The sequence below is a fragment of the Catharus ustulatus genome, chromosome Z (assembly GCF_009819885.2).
Source record: "Catharus ustulatus isolate bCatUst1 chromosome Z, bCatUst1.pri.v2, whole genome shotgun sequence".
In the NCBI taxonomy this organism is placed as follows: Eukaryota; Metazoa; Chordata; class Aves; order Passeriformes; family Turdidae; genus Catharus; species Catharus ustulatus.
Genome location: NC_046262.2, coordinates 24,156,837 through 24,175,236, shown reverse-complemented (window position 1 = coordinate 24,175,236; position 18,400 = coordinate 24,156,837). Strand labels below are relative to the sequence as shown.

General features: G+C 45.9%; 2 protein-coding genes across 2 annotated transcripts in view; one reads left to right on the top strand and one right to left on the bottom strand.

The window, feature by feature from the left end:
* The window catches only part of LOC117010778, a 35,485-nt gene extending 30,117 nt beyond the window's left edge, over positions 1-5,368 (bottom strand). The window contains exons 1-3 of the mRNA XM_033085729.1: positions 5,256-5,368; positions 4,914-5,102; positions 2,661-2,754 (exon numbers count right to left, since the gene is read on the bottom strand). Coding sequence (XP_032941620.1) covers positions 2,661-2,754; positions 4,914-5,102; positions 5,256-5,368 — 396 coding nt within the window. The remainder of the gene's footprint in view (positions 1-2,660; positions 2,755-4,913; positions 5,103-5,255) is intronic.
* The window catches only part of AGGF1 (angiogenic factor with G-patch and FHA domains 1), a 29,660-nt gene continuing 16,626 nt past the window's right edge, over positions 5,367-18,400 (top strand). The window contains exons 1-5 of the mRNA XM_033085529.1: positions 5,367-5,549; positions 6,526-6,622; positions 7,090-7,286; positions 9,828-9,974; positions 12,208-12,396. Coding sequence (XP_032941420.1) covers positions 5,367-5,549; positions 6,526-6,622; positions 7,090-7,286; positions 9,828-9,974; positions 12,208-12,396 — 813 coding nt within the window. The remainder of the gene's footprint in view (positions 5,550-6,525; positions 6,623-7,089; positions 7,287-9,827; positions 9,975-12,207; positions 12,397-18,400) is intronic.

The following is an 18,400-nucleotide window of genomic DNA, read 5'->3' as shown; positions in this document are numbered from 1 at the left end:
GCAATAAAGTGGGATGTTAGGGATTCACCTATGCCTCCATGAGGACTCTGTGAATATTCAGCTAAGATCTCCTGCTGTCCGGACAAGATTTCTCCCGACAGGGATGCAGCATTGCAGAGAGGGTTACCTGCAACTATTCTGGCATCACTAGCATCAGATGTTGTTTTTTCTGGGATCTTCAGCCTGAGCCCGATACTGAACTCTGCTGTCTTCAGAGACCAGCCTTCATTTACATTGACTCATTAATCTATTTTTGCCTTTGCAACTGAGCAAAGTTTATTTAAAATCACTAAGCAAAGATGTCAGACATTTAGTTTTATGTCATTGAAAAAAAAAAGTGTTGAATAGGCTTTATAAAACATGTAAGCAAAGTTGCATCAAAGCCAAAGAGTTTAAGTTGATGCTGTCCTTGTGACCTGTCCCTGCCGGCAGGTGGAAAGTGACTCACACATGCTCCTCAGGAGGTAATGATAAAATGCATGCAGTGTTATCTCTTGTACAGCAAGGAAGGCACATCCATATTTATTGCTCTGCAATAACAGCAACTTCAGAAAAGAACATTGCAACTTCAGAGCAACTCTGTGCTAAGGTATCTGTTCACTCTACAGCACTAAGGATACAGGTATCTCCCAGCAGCAGAGATTCCTAAGGAGAATAGTAGAAAGAAGCTGTCCTTTAGAAGCAGTGATTCACTCTCTCTAGAGTACCAATTCCTATAGACACAATAAGCAAGTCTTGCTCCTTTACTCTGCTGGCAGTCCTGAGTCAGATCATCCCAAGGAGTAGCCACAAGCCAATCTCAGTAACTGTCTCCAGCAGTTGGAAGGAGGGAAGAAATTAAGTTAGCAATCCATTAGGCAATTTTCAACACAGTGTTTCAGAGCATTAAAAAAAAAAAAAAAAAAAAAAAAAGAAAAGAAAAAAAAAGAAAGAAAAAAAAAAAAAGAAAAAAAAAACCACACCACCACCAACAACCACCAAACCCAATCCTTAAATGCCACCTAGTGGTAAAAGCTATTTTCTTTTAACACCCCTACTTTACAGGGAAGTGGAAAACAATCACTTCATGAAATCACCTGTTTGGATTTTCTGAGTTCCCTTCACATCCTTACCTTTAAATGTCTCAAGGTTAGAAGTTCTAGGAATATTGGAAATATGTTTCTAGAGCTCAAGCTCTACAGTGCAGTGCGCTGTGATGTCTCACTCTCAAATGCCTCAACATGGGAGCAGCAGCATTCCCAGCTGCAAAATCGGGAGCCTGTCCTTGCATAGGACAGTGGGTATAGGCCTGCTACGTGCAGTTAGTGTCTGTGTGAACCCAGGAGCTTTAAGATGCTGTGAAGGGAGACAGCAACCCATGGTGCAGGCACAAAAGGAATCTCACATGCAGGAATTTTAAAGCCTTATTAACACTGGTCTCTTAAAACTGGTTCAAAGTTATTGCAGCAAGATTGTAGCAAGTAGTTCCCTGGTTCTATTTGAAATCTCTGAGAGTCGCAAAACAAGCTGTCAATACTGGCTGAAATGGTCTACATAGCATGAATTCCAGTTCAAAGTACTGACCTTTTGATGGTACCTGCAGCCTTTCACATGCACTTCCTGGTCCCGCTAGACAAAACCCCTGCGCCACCATGTCCTCAGTACCTATCAAAACAGAGGTCATTGACTAGTTGTATGGATACATAGTATTCTGGGGCTGCTTTTCTGCAGAAATACTCCTCATGTCTCTGAGAAGATGATGTTGGGACCTCTGATCAGCAATTAGCTGGGACCTCAGGCCAGAGCAAAGCTGAGCCAGTGATCTGCTCAAGCTCTGAGGAACTGCATCAAGTTCACTGGCATGATGCAGTCTTGCTCTCCTGTAGTTTTGACTCCACGTTACAGCAAAGGAGTCTTTAATCCACTCACAGGCCATCTGCCATTTTCCAAAGCAGGACTATGGCAAGAGGTAGACAGTGTGACTCCAGAAGATGTACTAAAGAACTTGTTCTCTGAGAAGTGCCACTCTAGATAATGTTCCCACCTTAAAAAAAGCTTAGGACCACACCAGAGAGCCTAAGTTTGTTTTTCAAGTAATGTACCCGCATATGAAAAGGAGAGTGCTGACATGGAGAAAATCTCTGGATTCCCTGCTGAAAAGATCTGCAGCTTGATCTGCTTTATCTGTTTTTCTCTTTCATTTCCCTGTAGCTGGCTTGTCTTTAAGATATATGGATAGGTTGTGACGTGTGCAGCAGTGCTTCTATTACTTTAAATAGGATGTTAGGGCACTGAACTTTGCATTTGTAATTGCCTCATCAAATGGGATATGCTGATGAAAGAACCATTAAGTTCCAGGAAGATTTGTGAGGATTTTGCTGTGAAAATCCATATCTCAAGGTATGTTATCACTACCTAAAGAAGTTTTACAGAAGCTCCATGTCACTGCAAGGCTCAAAACTTCCTAAGAAATCTCAAACCAGAAAAGAGCAGTCAGAGATCTACCCCAAAACCTAAAGTGCAGTGGGATTGGCACCCACATGGAGAAGGAGAACACAAGACACAAGAATACAGGACTATGAGCACCAAGCTTACAAATCTCAAGGAATTTGGAATCACTATGTTTAAGACCATTATTACAATAGAAAACACATGTAATCATATTTATAGAAGCTCTTTACCATCTCAGAGGTGGGATAATGCCTTGAAGATGTGATGGCAATGATGGCTTCAAGCACTCGTCCACCTCTTTGCACTCCCCTCAGAAGGAGAAACCTGCAAAAAGGAATAGATGAGGACCATGTCCTCCTGTGGTGTAGGGGAATGAGGAAACAAAGAGAGCAATCCTGGAGCCATGCAAGCTGGGCTGGCCCATGGTCCTGCAACTTTTGGTTATTCCTGCATAGCATTGGTATAGAAAAAGAACAGGCAGTAACAGAGGTCTGTGTCTTCACCCTTCCTTCATCTCCAGGCCCCCTCTGACAGTTAGGGTCCTGAATTTTGCTTGTGCAGGCAGCATGCACTGTGGTATTTTCTTTCATGCAGGTCTGGGCTTTTGATAGCTTTTTGGTGAGGAAAGCTCTTCTGGAGATTATGCCCTTGGCCAGAGAGTCTGTGTTTCAGCAGCCTTGCTATACCTGCTCCCAACAAGCCACCTCATCTTTATTCCACAGTCCTTTGGTGGCACAGTCCTTCGGTGGCAAATGCCCCTGCAATCAAAGTCCTCACCTCCTTTTTAAACAGCAGGTGCAAGAGCTAAGCATCTGTGCTCTGTCTAGCTGGATTGGGACGCCACCTGTACTTCCGAGCATAACTACCCAATCCCAGAGGATCAAGGAGGAGTACAGAGAGGGTGGTGGCAACAGCAGTTCATCAGTCCATGTCAAGAGCCCACTAACAGCATGGGTAGGAAGTGGCATATTCAGAGGCACTGACAGATTGGTGGCAGGGACACATGTCACCTCCATTCTCCCCATTTCTGTCTGCTGCAAACCTTTAGGAATAGGCACTTTTTGGAGAGCTGGTGTCACTTTTCATCTTCTTCTCAGAGCCTAAATTGCAACATCCATTACTTCTACAATTGAATATTTAACTTACAAATCAAAGGCCAATCTATTACAAAGAAGAAAGTGCTATTCCCTAAATTTAACACAGAGCAGTAAATGAAATCTGCTCTTTCAGGAAGTATCTTCCTCCAGTTCAGGTCCTTTTTTACTTACACATATTAAGTGAAACTAGCCTGATGCAAACCAAAGCCATTACCTAAAATAAAACACTTCTTGATAGAGACAATATGCTAATTCTCAACAGATGAGACACACCTTTCCAATTACAAATTACAGAGGAAAAAAACTGAGGTCTGAAACCCTGTTGGTTATTTTAGTATCTCTTAGGACCTCGAGTCCACAGTGGAGTTTTACATCCTTTCACAAAATGCTTTCAAGACAACAAAAACCACGTATTTTTTTCTTATTTCCTTTAAGTTTGGATATGGACAGAAGTAGACTTGCTTCTTGCCTGCTTATGCAGCCCACCTTATAGAGATCAGGCATCTGACCCTGGTGATTTCTGGTCAGAACAGTACTTAATCAATGGTGCACGACTGCATGTCTTTGCAGAGAACAGTAGCACTCCTGTTAAACTAGCACTGCCATGTACTGTGGTTTTCAAACTCAGGCATCTTTGTACTATAGCTTTAGAAATGTAATATATTAAAAATATATGCATGTAAATGAAGTAATTACTTGAAGAAACCTGATGAAACCTGAAGTGTAAAGGTGGTGCATTACTCAGGACATATCTGAAAGCAGATGTAGATGTCCCTGTATGCAACACATCCACTATTATCACATCTAAAAGCTATTAGGCTATGACCTACTACTCGTTTCTGCAGCAAGACACAAAAGCAACAGTGTATCACAAAGTTTATTAAAATCTGAGAAGCACTGTGAACATCAGAGACAAAAAACACTTCAAATAAGAAGCCTGCAAGGTTAAGTTTGGAAAATTATGATTTTGAGATCGGGCTCAGAGGAAAGCCTAAGGACCTTCAACAGCCGCTTCTAGAAATCTCAGGAACAAAAATTTATCCAAGGCTTCAGTACCGCAGCTCTCAGCCCTGACTCTGAATGCTGCTTAAATGGCTCCAACTCCAACAACCTCCAGACACAGCAATTTCTAACCAGGATATGGTGAGGTTTGCCGCACTCTTGACTGAGACGTCTCAAGAAGTTTCCCCCTTCCCACTCTAAAACAAACAAAAAAGCAAACACAAAAAACCCTCAAACTATAACGTGCCCTACTTCTGAACGAAGTACGCGCTAGAATTACTTTTCATTCTGTTATACGATGCAGCTGGAACCCTGAGGCCCAGCAGCAGCAAACTCTGCCCGGCATGACCCAAGCGCAGGTGATGGTGGAGGGCGGTATCAGACCTCGAGCACGTCCGGAGCCGAGACTGCCCCGCCTCTGGGGGATGCTGCTCATCCTTCAGCTTTTCCCCGACGCTGCCGCCGAACCACGAGCAGCACGGCCGGCCCGTCCCCCGGGAGCCCCGCTCCCGGTGCCGAGCCCAACTCCCGGTGTCAGCCCGTCCCCGCTCCCCTCCCGCCGCAGCCGCAGGCCTTTGCCGCGCGCACGCGCACTGCCGCACGCGCCGCTTCCGGCCGCTTCCGGCTGCTCCCGCTCCCTTTCCGGGCCCCGCGCCGCGCTCCCGCCGCGCGGGACGGCTCTCGGTGCGGCGGCGGCGCGCGCCCCGCGCCGCTTCCCGCCCTCACAGCCGGCGGGCGCCATGGCCATGGGCGGGGCTGGCGGGCGGGGCCGCGCGGGCGCTGCGGGACAGGCGGAGGGCGGGCGCTGAGCGGCGGCGCAGGGGCAGGCGGGCGGCCATGGCCTCCCCGCCGGGCGCCGAGAGCCGGGCGGACCCAGGCGAGCAGGAGGCGGTGGTGCCGGCGTTGCAGGCGGAGCTGGACGCGTGCCGCGCGCAGCTGGAGCGGACGCGGCGCCGGCTGCGGCGCACTCAGCGCCTGTACCGCCGGGAGCGGGAGGACGGCGAGGCGCTCAGGAGGCAGGTAGGGCCCCCCGCCCCGGATACCCCGGCCTCCGACCCTTGCGTCCCCCGGGCCGGGCCGCACGGAGCCCCCGCGGCCGCCACTCCCTGGGCGGATGCCGCTCGGCCTGCGCTGCGCTCGTCCCCTCCACAGACGTGCCCGTCCCACACGATCCCTCGGCTTGCCGAGCCCGCCGAGCTTTCCTGGCCTGCGGCGGCCAGAGCCGGTTTGAAGTCTCGAGTCGGAGCTTGGTGGTGAGAACGGTAGCGCTTCTCTACCACAGGGTGAGGTGTGCAGTAAGAAGGAAAAATTACATATAGGCAGAGGGAAATAAGTTTATTAAACGAAGTGTGAGATAAAGGAAGAGTGGCAGGACTTCTCTGAATGCTTGTGGCAAAAGAGGGAAGTTTAGGGGAGCCGTCATCGCAGAGCCCGAAGGAAGGGCCTGAAGTTGTGTCAGAGGCGTTTTAGATTGGATATTAGAAAAAGGTTCTTCACACAGGGGGTGCTTGGGCAATGGAAGAGGTTCCACAGTGAAGTGGTCACTGTCAGCGTGAAACCTGACAGAGCTCAAGGAGTGTTTGGACAATGCTCTCAGGCACGTGGTGTGATTGTTGGGGATGTCCTGCAGGGCCGAGAGTTGGACTCGATGATCCTGGTGGGCTCCTTCTAGTTCAGAACATTCTGTGATTTGTAAATGACACAGTCGTCACTGCAGAACAGTGATCATTACTTGAAATGTAGCCTTACAGTGTGGACATTTAGGAATAACCTTGGTTAAGTTTCTCTGCTCCTTTGTGAGCAGAAATTATGTGCTTCTTTATGCCAACCCTTCAAGTACAAAATTGTCTCCTGCCAAACAAAAACACTTAAAACACCTGTGATGCCATTATGTTTTGTCTGAATTATGGAATGTAAACTAGGCTGACTCTCTTTTCTGAGATGGCACACCACTAAAATGCAGTGTTGTATTTTTAACATGCAGTTTTTCTTTCAGGTAGAAGAATTCACTAAAGAAATCCGTAATAGAAAGGAGAAAGATACGTCTAATGTAGAAGTACAGACAGAAGACTGTGCTGCATGGTCACAAGCAGGTATAGAGAATGGTGACTGTTTAAATGGGGATATAAAACAGTATTTTAGTTTGAAAATGTTGTAATATAGAGTATATTTCAAGTTTGTATCCTTTGCTGAATTAAATTCAGTAACATGACATTATCTTTCAGGTAGTTCCCTATTTATTCAAGACATTAATTCAGGATAATATGTGGCATGGACTACCAGAATTAATACCATTTAATTTGTTGAGTAGTAATCTCATGTTGCAAGCATAAATGCTTTACCAGTTTTTGAAGTATATTAAAACAAGACATAATTTGTTCAGTAGGATTAGAATAAATTCAAAGTAGAGGCACTACCTAGTATTTGATTTTCATTAGACTACTTCTTTGCATAAATTTCCAGTTTAAGATTTAGCCTCCTTAAACTGCATTAGTAAAATACTGCCTTGCTAATTTATGCAACTTCAACTTTCCTTTCTCTTCCCCCTCTTCCCCTGCAGATTATTACTACTATGAAAATTATTACAATCACACTGATTGTGCATCTGAACTACCAGTGCAACACAGTCACAGGATTGAAGGCACTGAGCATAATTCCACAGAGGGATCGGAGACAGGTGTTAATATTCCACTGAGGAAGGATAGCACCAAAGCTAGTGAAGGTGGAGAAGAGGAAACTTTCATCCAGAATTCACAGGTTTTTGGACTATCTGGAGTTTTACCAGTTTTGAAATCAGTACTTTGTTAATATTCTATCTAAAAGATGTTCTTGCAGTCCTGACAGCTTTATATTATACAGAAAGATTTTTTGTGATGATCTAGTGTTGATAATATCCATATACAGTAATTTCACGACTATAAGGCCTACCAGATTATAAGGCACACCCCTGGGAGTCGGCAAATTTCCGAACTTTGTCCATGTATAAGGTGCACCAGACTATAAGGCGCACTTTTTTACCCGGTGAGGATCCGTGCGCGACAAAGAAACGAATTAGTAACAATCACACCAGCCTTGCTGTCTTTGGTTACAATACAGGATGTGATCAAAGTATCTATTCTATCACCATCTGTTGTGACCAGGTGGGGCAGTGATCCTTATCTCCATGGGAGATACTCTGCTAATGGGCCATCCATTGAAACCAGGCAGGGCATTGTTCTTTATCTTTGCACCCCCCATCCTTCCTCCAGGGAGTTGTCTTCTGCTAATGGCCCATTGAGTCTCACTGTGTGACTGATAAAATTATTTCATCCCTTGGGGAGTTACTGCAACCAGGGGGGAGAGCCCAGCCTATCTTACCTAGGTAAAAACTGAAATTCTGGGACACCAAGTCGCCCTCTTTTCCCTGGACTCCAGAGGAAAACCGGACATCTTTTCCATGTCATCGCTGGACCTTTGGAGGGAGGCTGCACCCTTCTACAAGACCACTGCTTCAACTGAACTACATCTGTCACTGCAGGAGGACTGTAGCCACCATTTAATGGGACTGCTACCAACACCCTGCCTGACAGGGTGTCACCCTGCCGGGGTGTCAGGTTGTGCTGACTTTGTGTCTTCGTTTGGAGGACAGGTGTCTGCTAAGAAAGGCAGGAGCCTCTCTTTGAAATGGAGAATGTAAACCCCCTCCCTCCTAATTATTATAGTTTTGAAATCAAGGGACTCTCAGGTAAAGATATGGGAATTAGGAATAACAGTTTTTTACTAGGGAAATTAAAATAGAAATACAGTACTACAAAGAAACAAACTCCAAACCCTGACAAAGTCAGAGTACAACCTGACACCCCGTCAGGTAGGGTGTTGGTAGCAGTCCCATTAAATAGTGGCTGCAGTCCTCTTGCAGTGACAGATGTGGTTCAGTTGAAGCAGTGCTCCTGTAGAAGGTGCAGTTTCCTTCCAGAGGTCTAGTAGTGATGTGGAGAAATCTCATATTTTTTCTAGAGTCCAGTAGAGAAAGGGCTACTCGGTGTCCTAGAATTTCAGTTTTTATCTTGGTAAGAAAGGCTGGGCTCTCCCTCGTGGCTGGAGCAACTTCCAATGGGATGCAGTAATTTTATCAGTCACACAGTGAGACTCAGTGGGCCATTACCAGAAAATGACTTTCTGGAGGAAGGATGAGGGGTGCAAAGATAAAGAACAATGCCCTGCTGGTTTCAATGGATGGCCCATTAGCAGAGTATCTCCCACAGAGATAAAGATCGCTGCCCCACCTGGTCGCAAGAGATAGTGATAGAATAGATACTTTGATCACATCCTGTATTGTAACCCAAGACACTTTGTCAGTGTTTGGGGTTTGTTTCTTTGTAGTACTGTATTTCTATCTTAATTATCCTAGTAAAGAACTGTTATTCCTAATTCCCATATCTTTGCCTGAGAGCCCCTTGATTTCAAAATTACAATAATTTGGAGAGAGGGAGTTTACATTTTCCATTTGAAAGAGAGGCTCCTGCCTTTCTTAGCAGACACCTGTCCTCCAAACCAGGACACGTGCCAAGCCCTGCTGAGCTCCACGACTTGGCACAGTTCAGCTCACAGCTCAAACTTCCGCGTTGGCAAATTTCCAAACTTTGTCCATTTATAAGGCGCACTGGACTATAAGGCGCACTTCAGGTGTCGGACCAAAATTTTAGTCAAAAGGGCGCGCCTTATAGTCATGAAATTGCTCTACTTAAAATCTTATGCTTTTTTGAGGTATATTCCAAGTGGAGCATGCTCTTAGATTTATGTCTTGGACTTTGAGAGTTTTTGTCAAAAGACACGTATATCCTACATAGCCTGGAAGCAGGATCTTTTTTATCAGCACAGTATGTACAATATGTGCATGCTGATTTTTTAAAATAGTTTTTTTAATTTTTTCTTCCATTGACATAAGCAAGCACGATATAAGAAAGAGAACATTGGTGGTGGGATTTATTTGTTTATTTTCTGGTGGTTTGGTTTGGTGGCTTAGTTTTCTTCTCTCCAGCCCTCTCTTAGGTCACTCACTTGAGTTTGTGCCTTAACATCTAGCAACTGAAACAGAGGGCAGAAATCTGTCTTAAGAATGCTCTGAAAGAAGTTTTTTGTGTGTTTTTTTGATGTGGGTCACTTTTGAGTAAAGCTGGGGAAAAACAAAAGACACAGGCTGAAGTCTTGGTCCTGTTGAAATCAGCAGGAGTTTACCAGTAAACTGTAGTCAGATTTCTGTCATTAGAAACAGTCCAAGTTCATACAGCACTTACCTTTCTTACTTTCTGTTATCAGGAGGCAGAAGAAACTTCATTAGCAGAAGGTTCTTTGGCAGAGAGCTTGAGAGCTGCTGCAGAGGCTGCTGTTTCACAAACTGGATTTATTTATGATGAAAATACAGGATTGTATTATGACCATAGCACTGGATTCTACTACAATTCAGTAAGGATCATTTCCAAAAACCTTGAAGTTTTTTGTCACAAAAGTTTTGTTAGTAAAAGTTGCTATGAGCAAACAACTAAGATCCAAGCTGATCTTAAATTTTGAAAAACAGTCTACGGAAGATGAATAGTGTCGAAAGTTTGTTAATCACTTTTTAAATTATTTCAGTCAAATTAAAGATAGCAGGCTAAGATACAAATTTAGATTTTGATTCAGTTTTTTGATGTCTCCTAGATCTCTAAGTTACTTGGGATTTTGCAAATTTTATTCTTTACAGCTGATCTGTAACTCTTTCAGACCTAAAAGGTTGAGCTTAAAGATGTCTTCTTTAGAAAAAGACATTTCTTCAGTTGCTTCTCCCCAGTGAAAAGAGTGCTGGGAGAAAGCACACGAAATGTTTTTGCTTTTACTGGAATACTGTTACCAACTAGTTTGATTATAAAGGAAAGAAAACATTTCTTTTAGAAGTATTAGAAGATTAGATGATGGTTCAGAATTTATTAATGTTACTTTTTGCTGTACATTTTTATATAGCTTTTGCAAAGGTTTTCTTTTTTGTCCTATGAGGTGTTTGATATGTGTACAGATCTGTGGATAGACTGTACTGCACTGAGAACAGAGTTTGTTTGCAGTGTTATATTCAACTCAACTGTAAAAAATGCATGAGATCCACAACTGTTTGTTTTCAGGATACTTCTAGACTTAATTTTTATGGTCTTAAAGGATGCCATGCCTTTCAACATAGTTTGTGGATTTAGTTTCACATAAATGTTTGGGGCTATAGATTATGGTTTATGGTAGAATTATCAAAAATAGTATCTTTTCTTGGTCCATAAATGTTCTGAATTATGCGAAGTATTCTTGCATTGTGTTTACTGGAAGAGTTCTGATGATGGGGCTGGTGGCTGCAGAGGTAGCCTCTCTGAGAGAAGGTCAGGGGCTGTCTGGACCTGGCTAGTTCCACTGCAGGGCACAACACAGCCATTAGAGAAGCTGGTGGTGCCTCTCTGAAACTAGGAAGGGGCATAACTCTGCACAGCAGAGTCTGTATGGGGGAGGTAGTGAAAAATAACCCTGTGAACACCAAGGGCAAAGAGGAAGAAACAGGAGGAGGTTCTCCATGCACCAGAGCAAGCAATTTCCTGCAATCCGTAGAGCAGACCACACTGAAGCTACTGATACTACAGTCCATGGAGGATCCCACACAGAAGTAGCTCCTTAGAATGCCTTTTTTGGCTACCTAAAAACAGAGTCCAGACAAAATTAAGGGAATAAAAGCAGGTATATTTATTGAAGGGCCTTCAGGTACAGTTAGGGCTGACAAAGCCCTTCTCAGGGACTACACCCAAAATTAACAATGGGTCACGAGTTTTTGTATTTTTGTAAGTTTGGTCCTTTTGCATATTGGGGTTTAATCTTCCAATTACAGCTTCAGATAATCAAGTCATTTACCCCAAGTTTGCTCTGCCCCCAAACTCACTTTTGTGTACATTTCTTGGGTCCTGAGATGGTAACTTGATTCCCAGGCCTAGTGAGGAATTGTTTTGTCTGACCAAAACTGGAAAGCAGTAGCTAATTCTCTATATGGAGTTTAGAATTGTACACTAAAGAATTGCAGGGTTACAGATCCATGAAAAATATAAAAGCTAAAATCCTAAGGTATCACTTAGGGGACTGGCCTGTGGAGAGCCCACGCCAGAGCTCAGACCCTGTCTCCTGGATAGGAGCTGTGATCTGTGGAGGACCCATGCTTGAAGCAGCTCTTGAAGATCCTGTGGTGGGCAGGGAAGAAATAGCAGCAGAAAGAGACTTTTCCATAAGCTGATCTCAGCCACTCTACTCCTCATTTCCCTGCATCATCAGGGAAGACAGGGAAAGGAGCTGGGAATGAAGTGGTGCAGTTGAACTTGTGAAAAAAAAATAGTCTGGGAGAGATATTTTTAACTTGATCCTTATCATCCAGCTGTATTTTAGCCATTTCCAAATCAAATCTGGCTTGCTCATGATAATGACCTCCGTGTCTTGACCCATGAGTTTTTAATCTTTTTTTCCCCCAGTCTTGTTGAGAATTGACAGAGTGGTTGGATGGGCATCTGGTAACCATCCAGGATCAAGCCACCACAGTTCTTTCATTTTATCAAAATTCAAATGTGATTCTTTATTAATCAGATGTTTCTTTGAACAATATTATTTATTGAAGTGATGATGGTATTCTTCTTAATTTCCTGTAAAGGAGAACCAACTGTATTATGATCCAGCAACTGGAATTTATTACTACTGTGATGTGGAAAGTGGCCGTTACCAGTTTCATTCACGAGTGGATCTGCAGGCTTACCAGGCCTCTGGGACTAAGCACATCAAGGATAAAAAGGGGAAAAAGAAGAGAAAAGAACCAGAGTGGATTGCTGCAGATGAGTATAAGGTAACTTCAGAACTGACAGAAAGCAAATGCAAAATCTGTTGGGTTTTTGTCCATGATGCGACTTACAGGCTGCGTGATTTGGTTTTATGCAGAGAACGTATGCTTATTTTTTAACTATTTAAATATACTTAAACTATATGCAGCAGGTTGTTAACTGTAGTTACTGTTCAAATAACTTTCCCATTGAGTGATTAAGGATGAAATTTTTATCTTGGATTCCCTCATTTTTTCAATATTTTTTTATTACTACCCAACTGTAAAGGCATCTAAAACTGAGTGTCAGTGAAGTTTTTGGAATAGCAGACACACTAGAATGAATTCAGTGTTGTGTGGGCTGGATTTACATCAGAAATTCAGTGTTAGTGGCAATGCCTTAGGTTTGGGATTTTGGCTGGTGATCTGGTGTTGTTTTTATTTGGTGTTGGTTTTTTGTTTGGTTGGTTTTTTCAGATTCACATTATGAATCAAAAAATGTAAATTTTGAAAATACACTCATACACAGTATTTTCTCTGTGACTGCATTCCAGAGCTTAGTCCCTTGGCATTTTACTGTATCTCTGCTATTTTTGGCACTGGAGTTTTTGAAGTTCTGTTTCTTCGCATATTATGGTCTCCTGTTGATACTTGGTCACTGTATTTTCATTGTCATTAGTGTGTGAATAAGCTGTACATCTTAATAAATGTCCATAGTAATTATAGTAATTTCACAATTACAAGCTGCACTGACTATAAGCCGCATTGCCGGGTGTTGGCAAACATTTCGTTCTTTGTCCATACACAAGCCGCACCCAATTATAAGCCGCTCTGTCGTTCGCGGGGAGGACCCACGTGCAACAAAGTTCCCAAGTAGTAACAGAACCGTGGCATGGCGGGGTTTACTGGCTCAGCTCGGGCCGTGAGGGCTCGGGGCTGGGCCAGGTGACCCAACTTGGCGCTGCTGCTCGGCAGGGCTGCTCAGGGCCAGCCACTGCTGCCGCTGGGCTCGCTCGCCCCGGCCTGGTGCTGCACCGCAGTGGCAGGGGGGACACGGAGCCCACCGGCACCCACGGCGGTGGCGGCAGGAGGGGATGGGAGCCCCCTGCCTCCCCTGGGCTGGGCTGCCTGAAGGAGGAAGTTCCCCGCCTTCCTCACCCCCCACGCTGCCTGCAGGGAGCCAGGCTCCATCTGCAGCACAACAGAGTAACCAATTTGTAACAATCACGCAGTCCCGGGTTTTACTGTCCGGTTGCTCGACTCGGCACCTCGGTTTGCACTTCCAGGGTTGTAAATGTCAGAAAATTATTGACGTATTAGCCGCTCCTGAGTGTAAGCCTTATTTCCGGTGTGGGAGCAAAATTTTAGTCAAAACGATGCAGCTTGTAATCGTGAAATTACTGTAATTTTCTGAATGCTAAGAAAGTGTACCATGTGGTGTGCTGCCTTGAAAAGCATCACTCACTTGTACATGCCAAGAAGTACTAACACAGCTATTAAACGTCAGGCAGCATTTCCAGTATGAACATTTCTTACTGATGTTGAGTTCTGTTCTGCCAATTTGTTCTATTATTTTGAGATAAAATTGAATATATTGATTTCTGTAGTTTGAGTTCTCCTTGGTTTGCATTGTTGAAAGCTATTGCTTTAACTATTACATAGCTTAATTATGTAGGCCTCAAACATGCAGATTGGTTGAAATTTGAAATACAGTAATTTCACGAATACAAGCCACACCAATTTGACCAAAATTTTGGTGGAAACCCGGAAGTGCGGCCAATATTCCGGGGCGGCTAATACATTAACAAAATTCTAAAAGCTGCCAACACGGAAGTGAGAGCCCGCGGCAGCCCCAAGCCAAGCTGGAGCCCGGCCGGCCCCGGCAGAGGTAGGAAAGCCTGGCGGAGGCGGGGCCAGCAGTGCGGGGGGCGGGCGGCTGAGCCTGAGCCAGCAGGGCGGGGCAGGGAGGGCGGCAGAGCCTGGGCCAGCCCCGCCCCGAGCCAGTAAAGCCCGCTATGCCGCGATCCTGTTACTAATTGGCCAATTTGTGAAAGCTGCGCACGGATTCTCGCGACGAACGAAAATGCGGCTAATATTCGGGGTGCGGCTTATCTATTGACAAAGACAGCAACATTGTCGAGGCACCGGGGGTGCGGCTTATAATCCGTGCGGCTTGTATTCGTGAAACTACTGTAATTACGTTACTGTCCAGATACCTGTACATTGTAGTCACATAACATCAGTTCAGAGTTAAAAATTTTAAGCAGGAGTGAGGTCATCTGAAAAACTTGAAAATGGAAACTATTTGCATAAAGAAAAAGTGTAATTTGGTTTTTGTTGACTGATTACACATTTTGTAAACAAATTGTGGTTAATGCCAGGAAATGTCACATGAACCCTTCTATTCAGAAAGCTTGACCTGGACACTTAGCAACACTAAGCGTGATGATTCTTTAGACTTAAGACAGCTTCCACATGCAGGTTTTGGGCCCAGGTTCTGGGCCTGCTCTGTGGGAATGCTGAATTAGCATTCTGCCCCTCTCAAAAGGCGTTGGTCAATACAGAACTTTCCATCATCATGTGTCAGGAAAGAATCATGAAAAGCCTGTAGAAAAAAGTATTTATCATAAACTGATTAATAAGTTCCTTAAATTTAGTTCTGTGATGAACTGCTACCTAAACCAACAAGAGTGATTATCAAAGTTCTAAGACACGTATAGCTCTGACATATCAAATAATGTTGACTATGTTTTAGAATCCTGTCAACAGTCTGCTTCTGTAATCTCATTATACTGAAATAGAGGTTTGTCTTTTAGCTTACTTTATACCAGTGTTTTTATTTAAATAATCTTGTTAGCAGATCTTTTCTGTGAGAGATTTACAAGGTGGGAGGTAAACATCCATTTCTTTCTGCTGTGTTTTATAGATGGTGAACTTTACTTTGTTTGTGAGTTAATTTATTTGATCAACAAGGTAACAGGGAAAACATGTTAAGTATACTGTAGTGCACAGTTTTTTTCTTCTATGATCATGGAGTGAAGGTCTATGTCAAAGAAGTAATCATGGTCTTTTTTACTTTTTAAAACAAAAACGAGGAGAATACTCTCTCCATTTTAAACTTCAAAAATAAAACAATGCTTTTTTGTGTGTGCACTTCTTTGTAAATGCACTACTGGCTTTTAAAGAAAAAAGTACCATACTGACATAGTTTACATAGCTGAGTTACAACATTTTATTTTTGTAGTGTGGTTATTAATCACTTAAAGATTCCATGTTACATTAATAAAAATATTAATATTTTCTAGAATAAAAGACGGTATCTTTCTGTTATAAAATTGGAAGATCAGTTTATAAGCTGCACAGTCAAATGCATAGATGCATGGTATTTTTTTGGAAGTATAATTGCCCAGTTTAGTCTTGCATTGGCAAAGGCACTAATTAGTTCATGATTCAATGAAACTAAAAACGTCTGGTTTTAAATAGGACTTTGTAGTTGAAGCATTATCTGTTGAAATGCTTTTCTCCAGACTTACTGCCCAGCCTTCTCCCTTTTCTTTCCCTGAATGCAGTTGAAATGCTTTTCCCAATTGATTATTAAATTGTGCTGCTAGCCTGAAAAATGGTCCCAACATTGCCTTATTTTTTGACCAGAGTAGATTTTACTTGTCTTTTTTTACTCCACAGATGATACAGGATAGGAGAAGGGTTTGTTTAATGCCTGGGCTGTGGACCACGAGTGTTAAGAAAGCAGGGTGTCCTTCTGAAACATGCCATTCACCCCCTGAACTTAATAATTCTTGGGTGAAGCTGAGGTGGCTTATGAGAATATCCATGTTAAAGCACAGGAAGACAGCAATACTTACAGAGCTGTTACATTTTTTTTCTCTCTTTTTCAGTTAAAGGAATAAAATGTAAGCACATATTTATAGATAGTTATTATTACTTAAAAATTGCCAAATACAAGAAATAAGGAAATTTAGCAGCTATGTGTGTATTTTATGAAGTATTTATTTCTAGGTAGACAGTATTGGTAAGCAGTGACTTTACCAAAAGTGCATGTGATTTTGAATGATTTAATTTAAACCAAAGTTAATAGTTTTTTTTATTTAAAAACCTATTGTAATTGGAACAATCCATTAACTTTCTGTTTCTGGTCACAGGAGGGTTTTTTGTTGTAGTTTAGTTTCTACCTATGGTGAGGAAGTTCATGTACTCATCTATCTCACATATAGTATTTATTTGTAAATCGGAAATTAGGATACTTAACACTACAGAAATGGGAAATGAGTTGTCCACAAATATTGTAGCATTCTTAAAGAAAACCCAATATAATTCTGAGAATTGAAGGGATAAAATTAATGTATTAAAGTATTACTGCGTTTTCAACAAGCTGAAGAGCCAAACAAGAAAATACTCATAAATGTTGGCTAAAATGAATGTACAGTAATTTCACGAATACAAGCCGCACCAATTTGACCAAAATTTTGGTGGAAACCTGGAAGTGCGGCCAATATTCCGGGGCGGCTAATACATTAACAAAATTCTAAAAGCTGCCAACACGGAAGTGAGAGCCCGCGGCAGCCCCAAGCCAAGCTGGAGCCCGGCCGGCCCCGGCAGAGGTGGGAAAGCCTGGCAGAGGCGAGGCCAGCAGTGTGGGGGCGGGCGGCTGAGCCTGAGCCAGCAGGGCGGGGGAGCCCGGGAGAACTGGGGCTAGCAGTGCAGGGGAGCATGGCAGAAGCAGGAAGGCCGGCGGGTGGGGCTGCCTGGCAGCGGGGGAAGCCCAGCAGAATCGGGGCCAGCAGCGTGGGGGAGCCCGGCGGTGCGGGGGCCTGCAGTGCCGGCCAGGGCGAGGAAACGCGGCGGCGGTGCAGACGGGAGGGGGCGGCCGGCGAGCCTGGCGGCGGCGGCAGCACCTGGCCCGCTGGCAGGGCGACTACGTTAACGCAGCGGCGACGCGGCCGGCATGCCTGGCAGCGGCGGCAGCGCCTGGCCCGCCGGCAGGGCGACTACGTTAACGCAGCGGCGACGCGGCCGGCATGCCTGCCGGCGGCGGCAGCGCCTGGCCCGCCGGCAGGGCGACTACGTTAACGCAGCGGCGACGCGGCCGGCATGCCTGCCGGCGGCGGCAGCGCCTGGCCCGCCGGCAGGGCGACTACGTTAACGCAGCGGCGACGCGGCCGGCATGCCTGCCGGCGGCGGCAGCGCCTGGCCCGCCGGCAGGGCGACTACGTTAACGCAGCGGCGACGCGGCCGGCATGCCTGCCGGCGGCGGCAGCGGCTGGCCCGCCGGCAGGGCGACTTCGTTAACGCAGCGGCGACGCGGCCGGCATGCCTGCCGGCGGCGGCAGCGGCTGGCCCGCCGGCAGGGCGACTTCGTTAACGCAGCGGCGACGCGGCCGGCATGCGTGCCGGCGGCGGCAGCGGCTGGCCCGCCGGCAGGGCGACTACGTTAACGCAGCGGCGACGCGGCCGGCATGCCTGCCGGCGGCGGCAGCGCCTGGCCCGCCGGCAGGGCGACTACGTTAACGCAGCGGCGACGCGGCCGGCATGCCTGCCGGCGGCGGCAGCGCCTGGCCCGCCGGCAGGGCGACTACGTTAACGCAGCGGCGACGCGGCCGGCATGCCTGCCGGCGGCGGCAGCGGCTGGCCCGCCGGCAGGGCGACTACGTTAACGCAGCGGCGACGCGGCCGGCATGCCTGCCGGCGGCGGCAGCGGCTGGCCCGCCGGCAGGGCGACTTCGTTAACGCAGCGGCGACGCGGCCGGCATGCCTGCCGGCGGCGGCAGCGGCTGGCCCGCCGGCAGGGCGACTACGTTAACGCAGCGGCGACGCGGCCGGCATGCCTGCCGGCGGCGGCAGCGGCTGGCCCGCCGGCAGGGCGACTACGTTAACGCAGCGGCGACGCGGCCGGCATGCCTGCCGGCGGCGGCAGCGCCTGGCCCGCCGGCAGGGCGACTACGTTAACGCAGCGGCGACGCGGCCGGCATGCCTGCCGGCGGCGGCAGCGCCTGGCCCGCCGGCAGGGCGACTA